The sequence below is a fragment of the Onthophagus taurus genome, chromosome 8 (genome assembly GCF_036711975.1).
Source record: "Onthophagus taurus isolate NC chromosome 8, IU_Otau_3.0, whole genome shotgun sequence".
Lineage (NCBI taxonomy): Eukaryota > Metazoa > Arthropoda > Insecta > Coleoptera > Scarabaeidae > Onthophagus > Onthophagus taurus.
In genome coordinates, this window is record NC_091973.1 from 7768887 (window position 1) to 7789819 (window position 20933).

At 36.0% G+C, this 20933-nt stretch overlaps 2 protein-coding genes and 1 long non-coding RNA gene across 4 annotated transcripts; 2 read left to right on the top strand and 1 right to left on the bottom strand.

Moving 5' to 3' along the window:
• The first annotated feature begins 912 nt into the window (after positions 1–912).
• Positions 913–14368, top strand: LOC111419519 (Ring finger protein 11). Of its 2 annotated transcripts, none has more exons than XM_023052339.2 (3): positions 913–967; positions 1027–1313; positions 12300–14368. In XM_023052339.2, exons 2-3 carry the CDS (start codon positions 1206–1208, stop codon positions 12636–12638), a joined length of 447 nt encoding a protein of 148 aa, XP_022908107.1. In that variant the 5' UTR covers positions 913–967; positions 1027–1205; the 3' UTR covers positions 12639–14368. The 2 variants fall into 2 exon arrangements, with proteins under 2 accessions (XP_022908107.1, XP_022908115.1); XM_023052347.2 differs by having other exon boundaries at positions 932–962.
• On the top strand, positions 1320–11381 carry LOC139430918 (uncharacterized). The gene is made up of 2 exons (XR_011641272.1): positions 1320–2810; positions 2868–11381. It is a non-coding gene; the product is annotated as an uncharacterized lncRNA (long non-coding RNA).
• LOC111419510 (activin beta chain dawdle) lies at positions 14363–16386 on the bottom strand. Its single transcript, XM_023052330.2, has 4 exons — positions 15886–16386; positions 15506–15739; positions 14954–15348; positions 14363–14825 (listed from the first exon to the last, which is right to left on the bottom strand). Exons 1-4 carry the CDS (start codon positions 16292–16294, stop codon positions 14658–14660), a joined length of 1206 nt encoding a protein of 401 aa, XP_022908098.2. The 5' UTR covers positions 16295–16386; the 3' UTR covers positions 14363–14657.
• Positions 16387–20933: the final 4547 nt, after the last annotated feature.

Consider the following 20933-nt stretch of genomic DNA (forward strand, 5'->3'; position numbering starts at 1 on the left):
TCAATAGTTTTACGACAATCTTGAGGGAGTTCGTTTTGTTTTCAACATGTTCTCGTTTGATTATTATGATTGTATGTTATCGAAATTTCAATGTATGAGGCAGAGTTGATATTATGTATAAGTCTATCTGTTCCGCAAAAGCACCGAGAAAAATTACCCAATCAAAGTTTCAGTTAGATTTTATTCTCTTTCCACAATACCATTTATCAAATGCCAAATTCAAACGAGAACATGTTGAAAACAAAACGAACTCCCTCAAGATTGTCGTAAAACTATTGACGTCCTGCCTGTCGAGCCTCTAGAAGGGGCGAAACACGTGTAGCACTTATTTAAATGAATAAATCATCGTTTTGGGCCAATTAAGCCTTTTATTTCGATTACAATTTTTAAACGATGTACCTGGAGCAAACCCTAGCGAAACCTAAATTTAGGCTGGTTGCTTTCGTAAAATAACTTATTTAGCTAAAAATATTATATATATGAAATTTTATATAGATTTACTTCACAAAGAATACAGTTTTTACGTATTATATAAAAACCTTAAAAGTAAAAATTTTATGTGTGAGTTGTGGGTAAACAAAGGGTGATGAAAATCATTCAAGATGGATGATCAAAATTTTTGAAACAATTTTTTCATCGCAGACCTGTGTTATTTGTCATTCCACACGCATGTATTCCACGTCGATACTTCTAAATGGAAAAGGATGGGTTAGAGATCAACGTTAACGCAAGGAATAAGAGATATCGCTTGTTATATTTAGTTATTAAAAATTTAATATTAAAATTTATCAATATATTAAAAGATTAATTTCAAAAACCACTCTGTATATTTGATATACAGCGCAGTTGTGTCCATCTATCGGTGAGTAGTTACATTATATATATATAAGAAAGTGTGAGTAAAATAGAACAGATGTCTCATGGTATTAGTTTTGAAAGGTTGCCAAATTTAGAAAGATATTGTATTGTATTCACTCGACTCCATTGTTATTTTTCCATGTCAATATTGTTATCTGTTTTTATAAGGGCATCGGTGCGAATGGCGTTTGAGTCGAGGCAATAACGGCCATCACCGAGGCAGACCGACGAACGCTAATAACCGAAACGTACGAAAACTAGATGTATACCACGTCGCCCCGTTTCAGCTCTACGATCGGCGGTAGGTTTACTAATTTCGCCATAGATGCGTGACCAGAGTTAGTACCATGGGCAACTGCTTGAAACGAACTACCACCGACGACATTTCCCTCTTGAGGGGCAATGACAGCGTTCGCGAAACCACCTCAGATCAACTTGGATCATCACCATACCAGGTATTCATATTCTCATTATTCTTATCGTGTTTATTTTTAATATTGTTATTGTTGTCATTGTGGAACATAACAAAAGTTATTGGCAAATATATACATTGGTATTGTTTGTTAATTACTTAGGAAATTTCATTTCTTTTTTAGTTTAGGTCCGATTCAAATAAGGTAACAACATTATACATTCAATGTTAATAGCTAGTTAACAATAAGTTCATAAATCACTTTAATAAGAGTTATTTTCCTGGATCAAATAAAGCTATATAAAGGAAATTATTTTATATAAAACTTCTTACATGCTTGTATTTTAATGTTTATTGGTACTGGTTTCGACTTTTAACTCATCATCAGGCATTTGAATATAGAAGTAACACATGATTCAACAAATAATAAGAAAATTATTAATAACTTGAGAATAAACAAAGAAAGAAAAGGAGAAAAAAAAGAGTAAAATCCATCTGATACATATTTAAGAACTTTATAATAATTTCATTTACAGCAGATGAAGAAAAACTCCTAAACTAAGGTCCAAATTTGTTTTAAAGCCAAAAACTAACCTTCCTTTAATATCCATAGATTTTAGACCTGCATATGTTGACATTAGAAAAACGTTATTCTTTACCAAAAATGTATAAGACAAACATCGTCCTATTACCGCCTTCAATAATTCATCCACATCTAAATTGGCCAAGTTTATGCTCAACATATTTCATTTGATAAATTTTCATGCTAAATTTTTCATTTCAAATTCTATGGATTTCTTATTACTTAATACTATTCTAAAACATATAGTTACACAAAATTAATGTACTTTTAATGATACTTTTTATAAAATTAATGATGCCCTTATCTGGAATATTGGCAGAAATATACCTTGATCATATTGAGAATAATGAAATGAATCATATTGAAAATATGTTGATGATATTTTTATAATATGGGAAGGCAAAAATGCAAATTTGGAACTTTTTTATAAATACCTTAACAATGTCCACACAAATTTAAATTTCACATTAGAAATAGAAAATAAAGAATTAAATTTCTTAGACCTAAAACTTACTAATGTGAATATTAAGATAAATTAAGGACTTCAGGATGTGATAGCTTGTCCAAAAATTTGAAAAAAAGTTTCTATTAACTTACTCTCAAAAATGCCCCATTTTCGAGATAAGTAAAATGCCTTGTGATTTATATATTTTTTAATTTTAACAACAAATTCTTTAAGTACTCCGCCACGCCTAATTTTTTGTAGCTTATTTATTTATTTATTTTACTTCCGAAATTACAGGATTGCCCCTAATTACAAATTTCAGAACTTAAGTCTACTAGTACATAATATAACCAATAAAAACAAACAAAACAACCAATATCAAGCATAAATGTTAATTAACGCATCACAGAACGCGCGAATGCTAAAAATCAAGTTTGGCTACTGGATGGCTGCAGCACTTATCAAAGGTGTCAAATATTGTTTAAACGATCTAATACCAATGCTAAATAGAGGTATGACAGTGTGTTGTACAATGAAAGGATTCTAATAAGAGGAGAATTTCGTTTCAGTTCAGTTGAAAAACGAGGAATGTAGGCGCATAGATCCAATATTTTCTAATATTAATGGAGAATTTATACTATTATTCAACATTTTATGTAGAAAACAGAGCGATATAATTTTTCTTCTGAGAGACAACCTGGTGATCTTAAATAATTTGCGTGCAAAAACGGATTTTTTTGTAGTAGAGATACCTAATGAATTTATTTTGAATAGTTTCTATTAAATTAGAATAAAGAATTGACCCGGGATTTCATACTATTACCGCATATTCCAGCTTAGATCGCACTAAAGAATTGAAAAATAATTGCAGCGTTTGTAAGTTTGAGAAACTGTACCCATTTCTAATGACAAATCCTAAGAGACGCAAAGCTGTGGTTGCTGTAGCTTTAATATGTTCAGCAAAGCATATACCAGGCGAAAACAACACACCTCAAATTCACACTATTTATTTTATATACAAATTCTATATGTCTCTTCCTATACGTCATTGACTCACATTTAGACACACTAAAATGGAGCTTGTTGAGCCGACACCTATTAAATACGTTATCTAAATCAGACTGTAAGGACCTTCAGTCAGTTAAGTCATCTGGATCGTCCGCGAAGAGTAAGCATAGTAAGCATATAGTTAAATTAATTACCAGGGGCAAATCATTTATAAATAACAAGAATAACAAAGGTCCCAGATTATTACTCTGCGGAACCCCTGAATCAATCCCCAACATATCTGATACTGCGTTTTTATAAGAGACGTAATAAAATCTGTTGGACAAATATGAAACAAAAAAACTAAGAGTGCAAAATCCGTGTAGATAACATCCACTTGAGCTCTAGCATCCAATGCTTTGGAAACGTAATCCGTAAAGATAGTTAAGTTGGTCGTGTTGTTGTACTGTAGTAATGGCTCCTAAGCGAAAACGGGTACTTTTAACAGTGGAAAAAAATTAAAAATTATTAAAAGACGTGAACATGGTGAAAATGTCAGTTTGCTGGCTACCAAATACAGGGTGTTCTAAAACAACGTTTAAATATTTATAGGGGTAGTACTACAGTCGAAAACAAGTCGAAAAGTGTTAATCAACATGGGTCCGAAAATCAACCGTTTTCGAGATACAGAATGTTCAAATTTTTTGGGACTCTACGTTTTTTCTTTCAAACTATAACTACTACCGATTTGATACTTGGCAAAACGATACAGTATAAAACTGTCTCTTTTTGAGAATAGTATGATGTTTCCATTGCTTCCGGTTAGTATAAGTTATTCCATTACAAAACGTTATGCCATTATTTACCAAAATTTGGCCATTACAATTTTTTCAGCAAAGAGCTGAAAGCACCATACTTTACAGAAAAGTTACAAATCACCGAAAGACTTACACTTTCAACCGGTAAATTGCGACGTTTTAAAGAAAGGCATGGAATGAGAGAATTGCAAATTCAAGGAGAACAGCTTAGTGCTGACAATGTTGGTGCTATAATTTTTTTTATTAAATAGAGAGGATTAGAGGTCACGAGACATTTTTGAAATGTGGCTTAAAAACAAATTTGTTAAACACATATAAAAATATATGGACTGCAAAAGTCTCCCTCAAAATGCAATATTGCTTCTTGATAAAGCTCCATCTCATCCGCCAGTTGAAGCGTTGTCAGCCAAATGCGACCCATGGATCAGGGCGTAATTGCAACAAATGAAGAAGACAACAATGCTGCTTTACAGTTTTGAAACTTAATTACGCTTCGAGATGCTTATTGCCAAGAGATTTCGCGCCAAAATTGGCTTTTTGTACATGGATGCAAAACAAAATAGCTCAAAATCCTGTTTGGAGCCGAAGTTCTGCTTACTAATGAAGCATCTTTCTCGAAGGATGGTATTTTCAATTTTCACAATAACCACATATGGGCAGAAAACAATTAGCAACAATTTTCCGTAAATGTTTGGGTTGCCACCGTCGGTGATCATTTGATAGGCCCACATTTTTTACCGAACAGATTAAACGGTGCAGATTATCGACAATTTAGAAGTACTGCCGGAGCTGCTGGAAGATGTACCGCTTCAAGTAAGACAAAACATGCACTTTATGCATGATGGAGCTCCGGCCCACTTTAGTTTGGTTGCTCGCCAATACTTGGACGACGAATCCGCGATCCCCCGAACGTAATTGTTTAGATTTTTTCTTTTCTAGCCATCTGCAAACCCTAGTCTACACTACTCCAGTTGAAAATGTTGACAAATTAAGAGAGCGCATTGTTGTATCTTGCGACATAATTCGGAACACTCCGGGAATTTTCCTGCGTGTTAGACAGTCAACAAACAACACCAACAACAAATAAACAATGAAAATATATTAATGGGAGTCGGCAATAGTGATATGGATAATAGTAAGAATTATACCCAAATACCATCTAGAAGACATAAGCCGAAAAAGAAAGTCGATTGTAACCTCTCTGATCATTTCGGACAGTATCTGACTGTGCCTGTCGTTAGGAACAACGTTCGAACAGAAAAGAAAATGGTAAGATGTATAACACAACGCGGATTGTTCTCCTATTTTAGTATGATCGGTAGCAGATAATATATCAACTGCGTTTGTTTGGCATTTCCTTATCGAGAACAAAAAGTGAAAAATGTTACTGTGGCGTGAAGTGATTCAATCATTCTCTATCTAAATTGAGGTCATCTTATGTTTTAATTTGTGAATTAGGTCCACATATCGACAATCGATACGGAAAGCAAAAGTCGAGGCTACTACCTCATACATTGAAAACTCAAACAATAAATCACGTGGAATGTGGACTGTGACTTATCGCAAGAACAGAACTGATGACGTATTTCTGAACGCAGATGAGAATTTACCAACTGCTAAACATGACCCTATACTCATCTGTGACATTCCGGTTATGCCTAACGTTAGAATGACTGAATGCTTTCACACAAGTTGAGGTTCGTGCAATAAATTCATTAAGGAATGGCCCTGCAAGGGATTATTTTGGATTCTCTATCAGCTTTATAAAGAGAACTATCAACCTATATGTCTCTCCATTAACCAACCTTATAAATTGTTCTTCGAAGGAAGGCACATTTCCGGACTTGCTGAAGAGTGCATTGGTAGTTCCAGTTTTCAAAAATGGTAATAAAGAGGATATCAAAAACTGCCGCCCCATAAGCATCCTGCCGGTGTTCTCGAAAGTGTATGAAAAGATTATTTATAATAGGATTGCAGAATACCTGGAGGGTCAAAATATGTTTTTTGGGGGCCAATTCGGATTTCGTAGGGGGCGTTGTACTGAGAATGCGGTGGTTGAGTTTGTTAACGTCTGCCATAATGCTTTTGAGGGTGGCGATTATTGTGTGTCATTGTTTCTGGACCTGTCGCGCGCTTTCAACTGTGTCTCTCATCGTATTCTCTTGCAGAAATTAGAAACTAAATATAATATGGATCATATAATTATAAATTTCCTACACTCATATTTGTTGCGTAGATCCCAAATTGTAAAAACAGGTGAACTAACATCTAGCTCTGTGAGTGTAACCAGGGGAGTGCGACAGGGTTCGATACTTGGCCCGCTTTTATTCCTTATTTATTGTAACGATTTTCCCTATTACGTAAGTAAAGACATAACTGGCTTAAAGTGCCTGCTTTATGCGGATGACACATTGAAACTTTCAACAAAGGTGCAGTCGAGGGCGCGTGATTGGTGTGTAGCCAATGAGCTGTGTCTGAATGACGATAAAACTGTCCAACTTTCCTTGGGTTTGCGTAGGCTTGTGATTCGCAATCCTAACGTGGTAAAATTTTTAGGAACATATATCACCGCCCCTTCATTGCGCTTTGCCAATCATTTTAATTGTATGGAGTCTAAAATAAGTAAAAACATTTATTTACTGCGTAGACTATGCGAAAAACGCTTACTATGCATTTGTTCACTCATTACTTAGCTATTCAATTCTTGCATGGGGTGCTGATCCCGGGAGTGAACAAATGTTTAAAATACAACGTGCGTGGTCTGGCAGGTATAGCTTACAGGGATGATTGGCCCCCTGCTTTTGTCCGACTGTCTATTCTCACTGTGCCATCGCTATATATATTGCGTTGTATTATGTACGTTATGGAGAACCGTAATTTGGTCAGAGAACATTCTAATATTCATTCCCACAATACTCGAGGGAGAGAAAATCTTTGCCCAGACTTTTTCAAACTGTCAAGAACCCAGTGCGGTTCCTTGTATATGGGCCAAGAACTGTTTAATAGAATACCTCGACGGTTACGTGAGTTACCTTCCGCTGGAATTAATGCACGGTTAAAAGTATTTCTGTTAAAAATGCATTTTATTTCACACAACAATTTTTAAATTCTAATTTTGACAATATGTAAATTTTGAGTATTTCTGTAGCTTTAATTACTATATATAATATGTAATATGTATTTTGACAGGTGTAAGAGTGTATGCACTTTTTTTGCATAAATAAAGAAATATTAATGCGTCGAAGAATTGCTGCGTGCATTGAAGCTAACGGCGGACATTTCCAACATTTAATTTAACTGTGCAATTATGAAGTTAACGCTTGCTTTTGTTACTTGTTCTAACGTTTTAGTAAAATAAAATTTTTATTTCAAAAAATTGACCATGTTATTCAACATAAAAGTTGATTTTTCTCGAAAACGGTCAACTTTAGAGCTCATGACCTACAGTAACTTTTTGTGTAGAAAACATTAACGGTTCAAATGGGCGTTTCAAAACCATACTTTTTCCAGTGGCGTAAAAGTTGGGGAGAAAAACAACCGCTACCCCTTCAAAATCTTCACCAATTATGACTTTAAAAAATTTTTTTCTCGCACAAAACTTAGCTTATTATGAGTAGAAAATGCTTACAAACGCTATTTTCTGTACTATAAACGGTTCCGGAGGGGGCGCCGGCGCCTTTTTAATGTTTTCTCCAACAATATCTTATTTCTTTCTTTTGCACTATTTAGACCTGTCAGCAGTAGCTAGTCTTCAGAAAGCAGTATTTAGTCTCCACAAAGCAATTTTAGTTTTTAGAAAGCAGTTTTTAGTGTTCTGGACGCTGTATTTAGACCTGTCGGTAGTATCTAGTCTTCAGAAAGCAGTATTTAGTCTTCTAGAAGCAGTATCTAGTCTTCTGCCAAAGTTATGTATGTTTTCTCCAACAATATCTTATCTTTCTTTTGCAGTATTTAGACCTGTCAGCTGTATCTACTCTTCAGAAAGCAGTATTTAGTCTCCACAAAGCAATTTTAGTCTTTAGAAACCAGTATTTAGTGTTCCAGACGCTGTATTTAGACCTGTCGGCAGTATCTAGTCTTCAGAAAGCAGTATTTACTTTTCCAGAGCAGTATTTAGTCTTCAGAAAGTAGTATTTAGTTTTTTAGAAGCAGTATTTAGTTTTTTAGAAGCAGTATCTAGTCTTCTGCCAACGTTATGTATGTTTTGTTCTTGATACTGACAGCTACTTCTTTCTGGGGGTATAGACCATCATCTTTTTGGGAGCCTCTTATTATCTATACGGATCTTGTACCACTCGGTACCTCATTTCTGCAGATGTTACTTTGCTTTTGTGCTTATCCTGCATTGGCAAAGTTTCCGTATTGGTGATTTCCTGTCCTGTGCAATAACAAGACAAGTCGCATTCTTTTATTGAACACATAAGTATTGCCATGAAAAATCATGTTTGGTTTATAATCAATTTTTTGTTTTCTCTGAACAGTAATTTCAGACTTCATGTGGACTTTGAACAATGTAATTCCTGTTTTTTGCTGAAGTCTAGTTTATAACTATTGCAAATTCAGACTTTTTCTTGCAAATTAACCTTCTGACCAGAGTATTCCCGACTATTCCCTTAAGTTTGGTTTTTCACCAGTATAATTCTTAAATTTTTGCTGAAGTATGGATTATGATTATTCCAGTCTTTTTTAAGTTTATTTATATTTCTTTGATTATATATTTTTTTTTAATTAAAATGCATTTTTTTTATTTTTTTAAATTAAAATGAATTTTTAATTTTTCCCCCGCATTCCGCCCAAGATGCTTGGGAGATGCTTAACAGATACCGATTTTAATAACAGAATGAACTATTATCATTGACTTTTAAATATGATTCGGGCAAATCCAAACCTTTTATCACAAATGCTAATTTTAATCGAATAGCCCAGTCAAGGCATTAGCTGCCCTTGTTTGTATATTTTTTTTTGCAAATTTGTTTCTTCTAGTTGTTTTTTTTTGTTTTTGTTATGAAGCTTGCACATCTGAATGTACGATCATTATTATCTTCATTTTATAGATTTGATTCGTTTATTCAGTGAAACCTGGTTGAGTAATACAATTGATTCGACGAAGGTAGGTGTTGCAAGTTTTGTACTGGAGAGAGTGGATCGTGATGGTAGAGGGGGAGGAGTAGCATTTTATAAAGGTTTCCCAAAAGTAACGGATAAATGGAAAAGTTATGGAAAAATCGCAAAAAAAAATATTTGCAAGCGTTTGGTATAGATTTAAAATTTTTGCCGCCATTTTTAAACGAGTAATGACGTCATCGATATTTTTCTCAAATAGCAATGCCCCATCTATTACGGAATATGAAAGAGAACTTTGTTTTGCATCTATTACAGTCAATATTAATATTGGATACATAAGAAAATTTTCAAGAAAAGTTATCTTAAAGTTTCATGCTTTTCCATTCATTTGAGATAGAAAAATAGCAGTAGCTATGCGCAACCATGGCATACAACCAAAATAAGGGCTTCCCATGAAATAACACTGAATAGACCAGACACAGATAGTGAGTAGTGAATCTGTGTCCCAATTCTAGTTTGTAAAGTCGTTTATTAATTTACTTTTATTTCCAATAAGTTTCTTTTTTTTTTCTTCTCTCTCATGGTCGAGTTGAAAAGCGATTTAAGACGGAACTTCGCCATTTTTTTTTCAGTTATGTATTTTTGCTTCTTTTTCTTTTTCTAAGTATACAAGCATTTTTTTTTGTATTACTAGTGAAAAAAAATAAAGTAATTTGTTATTATTATTATTATTAAATTGATATTTTTTATACCCCATTGTACTCTTTCCTATCAAAAATAACAAATAAATAATTTAACAGTCTTCCGATTATTACTATATACACTACTCTCCAAAATTATCGCACCAGCTAAATTATGCATTGAGTTTAAAGGTATTTTTTTTTTTGAATCAACGGATAGATTTTGATGATTCTTTCTTCACGGTATAGGTTGATTTTTAAGGAAGAAATGTGTTGATGGTTTCTGACAATTGCCAACGTTTTACCCATATACGGGGTGTAAGAAGAAATTTATGTTTTTTCTTCTAATTTTGCAACACCCTGGAATTTATCAGAAAGAACCGCTACATTCCATTTACATTATGTTAGAATGGCAACCCATCTCTACATTTTCGTTCAAGAATCATCTCGATATCTCTTTTATCAAGGAAGATACACATTTTTTAAGTTTGACTTAATTTTGTTGAAATATAGTCCTTACTAATGAAACAAGTAGGCTATGAAATATCAAACAGTTTGACAGAAATGCTTGTCAATTTTATTTACGCATTTAGCAAGTTGCTGCTTTGGGTTATTAAGTGTTTATTTGACATGGACCGTATTTCAAGACATTTAAACCGCGATGAGTGTGTTGAGGCAGTTACTTTAGCCAATGAAGGACTAAGTTATCGTGAAATAGGCTTGAGATTAGGAGTTTCTCATACAACAATATCACGTGCCGTTCAACGATTTCAAGAGACAAATGATCATACAAGACGACCTGGACAAGGAAGAAGGAGAGTCACAACACTACGCCAAAATCGTTTTATTAGACTTCGCAAGTAGCAGATGTTCATAATATTCGAATTAGTACTAACATTGTACAAAGGCGTCTCGCCGAAGGTGATTTGCATGCAAGGATTCCTGCCAGAGCACCAAATTTAAACGCAAATCATCGTAGAAGGAGATTGCAATTTGCCAGAGACCATCTTGACTGGAATGCTGATGACTGGGAACAAGTACTGTTCACAGATGAATCAAGGTTTTGTTTATACAGCTCAGATAGACGTTTAAGAGTAATTCGACGGCCCAATGAACGCTATGCACAGTGCAACGTACGACCGACAACTTTATTTAATGGAGGATCTGTAATGGTTTGGGGTGGAATTTCGCTTACAGCACGAACAGACCTTGTTTCTTTGCGAAGAGGTTCATTAACAGGTGAAAGGTATTTTATCGGAACACGTGGTACCCTTTGCTCCTTACATAGGAAATAATTTTTTATTAATGCATGATAATGCAAGACCTCATGTTGCCTATACGGTCCGTGACTATTTGGATGAAGTTAGTATACAAACCATGGACTGGCCACCCTGTAGCCCTTATGTCAATCCAATAGAGAATTTATGGGATAATATTGATCGTCAGTTAAGGGGCCGACATCCACCACCTATCGTTTTGGACGACGTTGAGAGGATGCTAAGAGAGGTTTGGGATGCAATTGATCAAGATCAAATTCGACGCTTGATTTTAAGTATGCCTCGTCGCTGTGAAGAAGTGATACGTAAGAAAGGCGGAAATACACGTTATTAGGTGACTTTGAGAGAATTGATTAAGGATTATATAGTGTTTTTTAGTTTTCACCTACTTGTTTAAAATGTTAATAAAAATTCGTTACATTTAAACTTGTGTATCTTCCTTGATAAAAGAGATATCGAGATGATTCTTGAACAAAAATGTAGAGAAGGGTTGCCATTCTAACGTAATGTAAATGGAATGTAGCGGTTATTTCTGATAAATTCCACAGGGTGTTGCAAAATAAGAAGAAAAACAAATTTCTTTTTACACCCCGTATATGGGTAAAACGTTGATAATTGTCAGAAACCATCAACACATTTCTTCCTTAAAAATCAACCTATATCGTGAAGAAACAATCATCAAAATTCATCCGTTGATTCAAAAAAAAAATACCTTTAAACTTAATGCATAATTTTGGTGGTGCGATAATTTTGGAGAGTAGTGTATATACATACAATATGTTTTAATCTTAATTTGTATAATGTGTAACCGGTTTGTTGAGTTGGTGTATTTTCATTGTATTCGTCCCGTCGTCTATTTTAATTTGTGACATATTTATTTTGACCGTTTTAAATTTTGTTTTATTCATTTATTGAACCATTTGTGTTACTTCTATATTTCCATTTTGAATCATTAGTTAATCTAATTTAATTGATATGATGATTCTTTGTTTCCACTTCCATAGATTTTGGCTGATGATGACTTAAAAGTCGAAACCGGTATTAATAAACATTAAAATACGAGTTTTATATAAAATAATTCGTGGATTCCTACAATAATAAACAAATAAAGTTGTTAATTTGCCAATAATTTTGATATAATTATGATTTCATTGGGATGTAATAAAATATTTTAGGAAACCCTACCAATCCAAGCAACTTCTCCAATCTACCACCCGTCCCCAAGTGTGACGAGGTCCGTGGCGCAATTAACGGAAGAGGAGCAGGTGAAAATAGCGAAACGTATCGGATTAATCCAGCATTTGCCGACAGGAAGTTACGATGGGTGCAAAAAGGCGAGGGAATGTGTAATATGTATGGTAGAATTTTTGGTTGGAGACGCGGTGCGTTATTTACCATGTATGCATACCTACCATATGAAGTGCATCGATGATTGGTTGATGAGAAGCTTGACCTGTCCCAGCTGCATGGAACCGGTGGATGCGGCACTGCTCACAAGCTACGAGACCAATTGACGGCTAGTGCCTTGCAACTGATAGTGAAACTCTGTGATCTGAACTGTTTAAATCTTGCGATTGAAATCTTTTTTTTACACTTTATTTTGTTTGTTGGCGTTTGTTTGTTTGTCCTATCATCGGCTATTTCTCTACGAGTTGAAGTTCGTTAAAGGGGGCGTGAATGATGTGCGGCTGTGAAACCGTATTGTATGTTTTCAGTTATAGAAAGAAAAACCTAATCGATTTATTAATTCTTTTTGTTTTGACTGACACGTCTGTTCGTTAGTCTGTAGGGGCAAAAAATATATAGGGTTTCAGAATATATGCTATAAGTTATGCGTCAATTTACCGTTTAATTTAATTTGTTATTTTGTTAACATTCCTGTTAATTGGTTTTTCAAACACAAATACTGTGTTTATGTCAACAATTCTATTCCGATATATTTCGGTTTAAAATGGTTCAAATAAACATAGTAATAAAACGTCATCTTTAAGATCTCTTCTTTTAATTTACTTATGGCGCACCTTGTGGGGGGGGGGTGACTTTTTAGAAATGCGTCCATATTATAGTTAAAACAAAAATGGTTCTCAATTTTCGTTCCGCACCGTTTTGCTAATTGTCGTCATAACTTAGGTATACAGAGTGTCTCAGCGAGACCCTTCATTACACGTTTATGGGATTCTGGCTAAAACAAAAATCTGTGTTTTGGTGCCGAGAATGGGTCGAAATTTGGATCTAGCATAACTTCACATTTTTAAATGGCACCCCCATATTTTATTACTTAGTCGTCTTCATCGTTTTCATATTTTGAATCCTAAATTAATATCCCAAAAATCGAGTGTTTTTTGATGTTTTGAGCAAAAAATATAAACGTTTAATGAACGGTCTCGCTGAGACACCCTGTATGTATATATAAGGATATATACGTATATATTAGGTACAGGTACGTCCAATCCAGGTAAATTTTATTTCCACCTTTTATACGTAAAAAAATAATAAATCAACTTTTTGGCAGAAGCGAACTTAAATTTTTTATCTCGATTTGAGGAAATGTGGGTGGATAATTCGATTGTAACATTTTTACCAACACTGCATTCGTTATCTTTTCGGTATGATACAGCAATTAATAAGAGAAATTTATGCGCTGCAGAAAACGAGTACTTTTGGCCTTTCAGATAAATTCTTGTTTATGATTTTAGTTATTTTAAATCGCATACTTTGTTTTATCTACGCCGAGATTACTCTCAAATTAATATTTAATTATTTTTTTAAAACTGAATTAAACCGGAACGTTCTAAAATCTGTGATCGTTTTGAATTTTTCATTCACATTTCCGACAATGACGCTTTTTTACGAAAATTAAAATAAAACTTGCCATAAGTATATTCGGTGTATATAAACGACAGCTACTTATCTTCATATATATGTGTATATTTTAATAGTCATTTTATTATTATTATTTTTTAGTTACAGTGAGCCTGCAAGCTGTGCTGTTTTATTTTCTACGGCAAGGATTATTATTGTATATTGTGTATAGTAACTTCGTCACTTATAAATGTATATGCTAATTTGTTTTATTTTATTTTTTTTTGTGGTAATCAGATAAAAAAGTATAACGCAGTATGATTATTATGATTATCGTTTAGAGTGGTTTATATATTATTTGTTAAAAGCGAGGAGAAAATCGATTATAATTGGAATATCCTTTTTATGATATTTTATGAGGAAATAAAACCCGTGATAACGACGAACGAATTTTTATTTTTTATTTTTCCGCATTCAAAATAGCACCATAATTACATTAATTAATTTGCATTAATTTACATTAATTAGCTCACGTACGATATAATAATGGTAATAGATAAAAAAAATTAAAATAAATAATCTACAAATATAAAATTAAGTTAGGACACGCACAAATTAGTAATACTATAAAAGTGACCATTTTTATTATTAATAAACAACAACTTTGACGACTTTTTTGCTTTTCAATACTGCATCGGTATTGTGAGTACGATCAATTTTTTTCGTTTATTTTACATACATCCACAAGAATCTACAATCATCTTCGGTAAAATTTTCGTTGTTATCGTTTTGTTGTCGTTCATGTACAGCAATTGTAGCGGTTTATAATGAGTCGGTGCACAACATGGCTTTAATTCTAACTTTGTCGTCTTTTTATGTTGCTTCCCCAACATAATTCTCTATAAAAAAAATAAAAATATGTATACAAAAATAAGAAAAACATTTTTAGGAAGTGAGAGGTTCTTATGCCCTACTATATATTTTATAAGCAACCTCTTTGTGTAAATTAAAATTTGAATAAACTTACGTTTAATATATGATTATGGTCTGATCCAGCCAAAGTTAAAGAAGCAGCTGTTTCGCAAGAACCTTTACAATAATAAGCGTTATACCCAGGCGGATGTAAAATCCAATCGTTCCAACCAATATCCGCAAAAGAAATATAAAGATGTTCGCGACAACACTCGTTACTATTTGGCCCACAATCAGTTTGCCTTTTATTTCTATTGTGTTGTTTAACCCTCTCTTGATTATGCGTATAAATAACTATAAACGGTTTTCTATCCCCATCGTGAGCTATCGGCGATTGATTTTTATCATTTCCGCACGTTTTACAAACGACGTTTATGGCGTGCGTTGGGGAATCTTGATATTGAAGCCAATTTTTCACAACGTAAGATACATCCACGTTTAACCAAGCAGCTAAAAATAAGATGATTAAATAATAAATATGTTTAATCCTTATTTACGCGATTTAAACGAAAATAACTGATGATAGTGTTAAATCAGCAAAAATAAATTGATTAGGACGCTTTTTAAAAACAAAAAAAAAATGTTTTTGATATACGTTTTTTCTTACCTGTTATGCTTGTTTCTTTAATAGCTAATGGTTGATTTTTTTGAAAACTTTTATTGCTATCCCAATGAGCAACTTCATTGATTACGAAAGTTTGATTGTGGTCATCGAGACGATCTGGTAGTTTGTAAAACCATAGCTCGGCGGAACTAACATCTGAAGCTTGAAGCCCAGAAGACATTTGGAAAGGAATGCAAGCGGAAGGATACCTGATTTTTCTGATACATCGAGCGGCATCTGTAACGAAAGAGATTGTTGACTGTTGTTGTTGTTGTCAGCGTAGGATCAAAGTTTACGATGAAAAGGAGGACAACTGTTTTGATTAGGATGTTCCTTGTGCTAGTTTTAATGGAATTCTTTTTAATTGATTTTGAATAATTTACCTTCGTAAGGAAAGATGACAGCCCTTGTAGTTTTTGCGTAGTACTCTTCGGTGTAGTTGTCATCTTCATCGTAAAGTTTCGGTATAATATAGGCATTCTCTCGAATAACCTTTGGAAGACTATCCGCAGAAACGGAAGGTTTTTCTTTCAATCGGAGCTTTTTCAGTATTTGGTTTTTGATGTACTCCACTCTAAGGGCTGTGAGAGCACTCTCATCAACACTGTCACTGACATCTTCAATGTTATTAGTTTTGTCATCCTCGTCGGTGACGAGAACTTTGGCGGAACATCCTGTACAGGCTGATTCTGCTGGATTTTTCCATGCGGACATGATAAAATCGAAGAAATTTTCACCCGGTGCACGTGTCACGCACGCGAACAGGATAAGTACGAGAACCGTTTGGCGCATAGTGTCTTCGTGAGAACTGCTTGTAGAAGAATGTCTCGATCGACATGATTTCTTTAAACACAACTTTTTCAAACCCCACTCTATTTCTTCGTTCAGTGATACGAGTGATATGAACCTTGAACCTGTGCCACTCTCCCAAGCGCTGCATATCGGATCCGTTCGTTATGATGTTCGGAAGAGTGGCGATCCCGAATCCCGCAGGCTCCTCCTTCCGATTCGTTCCTCTCGTCCCGACCCAGCCCTCTACAGCCCGGTGTTACACATAATTATACTATGTAAACACAGATACTATAGTTTATATTATTTTTGGCGTACGTCCACTTATCTTGTCCAAACATCAACACAAATATACAGCGCATACGGAAGAAACGCAATATTATTCAACACTCTTTCGGACTTCTCAAACAACAACATCCAAAATATCTTCCAGCAGATAACGAGGTGCAAATTCCAGCCATCTCAATGTACTGTTATCATAAAAAAACTAGTGGGGTTTTCTTATTACTCTCAACTTATACTTACTTAGTATTTACCTTAAAATATTTCCCCGATGGATTTATGATGATTATAAACATTACTAAATCATTATTTATTATTACAACATCTTCGAATAAGATAACACTCCCCCATGTTTACCATAACTTTATATAACTTTATCTTATTCAAAATAACAAGATTCATCATCATTTTACCAACATCGTTGAACAATTCGATTATAAAATTTCAATTCGTTCATCATTAATAATCATCAAATCTTCGTTTTATAGGTAATATCGTTGATAAATACACTGCATCCACTTATATACTTATTAATATGGACTACCCAACTACATGCGTTGGGTTGGCTTGCAAAATCTATTATGCAATATTGTCCATCAACCTCAGATGCAACAATGTCTGCACGCTTGATGTTGTAAGTAGGTAATGCATCGTCATGCATAAATATCGAGGAAAATACGAAAAATCAGTCGGCCGAGTTTATTTCTTATATCACGACACTTGGGACGGCCGACGTCTTCGAAGTCGGCCGAGATTGTTTAAGGTTTTTAGGATTCTTGGCCTTCATCGTTTCTGGATTGGCAGTATCCAGATTTGTTATCCGTTGAACATGTCCGAACCATCATACCTCCTTCCTTCATTGGTTTCCAGCGTGCTAAATGATCAATATTTTTGATCGTGGCAAAATTAGTTATCGATGAGTGAAGAAAACCACCGACGACGGAAGAAGAATAAAGCAGAAGTCAAGATGACGTTCCCGACACCAAACCAAGTGTGCAAGTACCACATATTAATCACGTTGCAGTGAAGATTCCACCATTCTGGGTCGCGGATCTGCAATTGTGGTTCATCAATGTAGAAACGCAGTTTGTCTTGGGACAGATCGCCACCGATGATACAAAGTACAACTACGTGGTGAGTTCATTAGAACATTCTGTGCAACCTTCCGCCAACGGGCAAATACGAAAAATTAAAAAGTGAATTAATCCGCTGGTTAAGTGTGACGCAGTACCAGGAAACGAGGCGGTTACTAGAACACGAGAAAATCGGAGACAGGAAACCATCACAATTCTTGTGACATCTCCGAGTATTGGTAGGTATGGTCATCCTCGACGATGTGCTAAGACACTTGTGGTTACACATTAGATCTTGGCGTCCCAGAAACGGAAGACGTTGGACGAACGTCATTAGATGGCATCTAATGGCGAATAATGACCAGAATGACCGCCATGTTCACGTAACTCTGGAAACGGGATGGGCCCTCACTGCCAGAGGTCGGAGATTTCGCCCAAACATTGTCACGACGTCTCTTCGCGTCTGATCAGAAAACCAAGATAGACATCCATCCTGATTTGAGTGTTTTTCGAGTTAAAGGACGCCCGAGGTCATCCTTTAACCTCTACGCAGCCAACGACTCGGTGGACGCGACCTACAGATACGAGACCCTTACTCTCAATCTAGAACTTCGCCGCGATTTCACGTGGCTTTTCTGTTAGTCGCCGACGTCTCGAAACCCATCATCGGAGTTGACTTTCTGGACTACTACGGATTGCTGGTCGACGTGCGAAATTGTCGCCGAATACCCCGAAATAACAAGACCTTCCAGAGTTCCGCAGGGGGTTAATCAAAAACTTGGAGTGAAACACCATCTCCACTGCTTCTGGACAACCGCTCGCGAGCCGATTTCGATGTCTAAACTCCCAAAGGGCTGCAAACAAGGAGTTCGAGATAATGTTGCAAATGAAGATAATCCGCCCATCCAAAAGTAGCGAGTCCTGTACCGCACAAATATCCGATGCAAGACTTCTCGCAATCCAAATCTTCTCGACCATTGACCTGGTGCGAGCCTACAATCAAATTCCTGTCGCCCAGGAGGTACATGTCCTTTGGCCTTCGTAACACGGCACAAATCTGTCAAAGGTTAATGGACGAAGTTCTGCTTCATGAAACCGTAAGTAAATTTCCTGGGATTCAGCTTCGCCTGCGAAGGGGAAAAACCTTTACCTGAAAGGATCCAGTCCATCAAGGATTACCCAAGACCTAAGACGGCAAAGGAACTGCGGAGCATTCAACTTGATGAGGTTGGCCGTACTGAGAGTGACCGAACTACAATCGCCCCTGAACGACTTGTTAAAGGGGAACCTAAAAAGGAAGGCACCAAACCCCTGGAATCGCTGGCACAAGCCACCCTGCTAGTATAATCAACACCGGACGTTCCGCTTGCCATCTCGTGCGACGCTGCTGATTTTGCCGTCGGTGCAGCCTTGGAGCAACTAGTCGATGGAATTTGGCAACCACTGGGTTTCTTCTCTAAAAAGTTGAGCACCGCTTTATTGAACAATTTGCAACTGATATACGTCACGTGGCGGGAAAAGGCAATGTGCTGACCGATGCACTATCGCGAGTGAAAGAGTTGTCATCCGCGTTGGATTTCGAAGCATTAGCACGGGCTCAAACAAATGACGACGAGCTGTTTCAATTCCTGGAATCAGATTCTGTCTTCAACCTAAAGAAGATAACAATCCCAGGAACCAGCGAAAGTGTGTACTGCGACATCTAGGATACAAGCACGCTTTAACATATATGGACCATTTTCACGCTGATCCCCGTCGAAAATATAGAGGCATTTATCATCGCAAAAGCTTTCGTGACCGGATGGGTCTCTCGATTTGGAACGCCGTTGCGAATAACAGCGCATCATGGCAGGCAACTCCAGTCACAGCTTTTCATGATGCTAAGAACTTACCACTCCGCTGCCAACGGTCTCATGGAAAGATTCCGACAGCTCAAATGCGCCATCCGATACCAAGCCACTGAAAAATGGGTCGATATCTTGTCCGTGGTCCTATTGGGCATCAGGGCAGCCTGACGAGACGATTTCTCGGTAACGACAACGGAATTAATCTACGGCAAATCTCTTAGACTCCCGCCCGAATTCTTGGCACCTAATGGTGCAGGAACGAGGAAAGTGTGACGAACTTCACCCAAGAGTTCAAAAGGTACTTTCAACAGCTTCAACCGTTCCACGGAATCAGGCACGGACGTAAAAAGATCTTCGTCTTCAAAGACCTAACCACCTGTACACATGTTTGGATTGGCCTGGGTGGGAAATATCACGCCTCGTTGGAAGTCCCATACGAGGGGCTACATCCATTTACCACTCGGAACGACGACGTTCGCCTTGGAGAAGAAAGGAAAGTTGGAATCTACCGCTTGAAACCAGCCTACATCCTGTCCGGAGGGGAACAACACCGGGAGGATCCACACCGCCCAGAAGCTACGCGGAAAGATCCAGAACCCCAGCAGAGACGCGTTAGATTCCCGGATCATTTCCAGGCAGGTCTCTAATATCGTGTTTTCCAACTCATGGTCAAACACTGAAACTTTCGCTGGGTAGTTCCGAGACTTGTTTCCTAAAACATCGCAAACAACACGTTTGCATGTTTCACCGGGAGCAATAAACTTTTAGAAATTTTACAGAAACAAAAAATCATCAGCGAATCCTTTTGAATCCATCTCGTGATATAAGTAATAATCTCGGCCATAAGTATTGTTTATCGGTCGCCTCAAGGATCATGAACAATACTTAGGAGAGCGGCCGAGATGTTTTCTTGCATAAATTTCAATCCGAGTGATATCATTAACAACTTGTAAAACTACCAATTCATCAAATTTTCATATTTTCGTATTTTTTTGGATATCTATGCATCTGACAGCAATAATGCAAGAGAGCAATATTGTTAAGAATAAAATTATCTACAACTTTCGTTCCAAAAGTTTTTTTATAATATACTCCGATTCCAAGGTATTCAGGTCGCAAGATTTTATTACCAATAACATCAACAATGAGATTAATTTTGAATTTGCAGGGATAAATTTTAATAATAATATTCAAATTATAACCATTTATCTGAAATGTTCCTCAGCAGGTTGAATATTTTGGCGTCTAGATTAGTTTTAACTAAAAATATCATCATAACTGGCGAATTCAACGTCCATTTTCATGTCCAGACGAATCAAGCTGAAGAATTGAGCCAATTGTGTGGGTCTTGTGGTCTGATGCTGACTAGTCGTAGTGCCACACGAGGTTGTGCGTGCTTGGATACAATCTTTGCTAATTATAACCCCGACTAATAAAAAC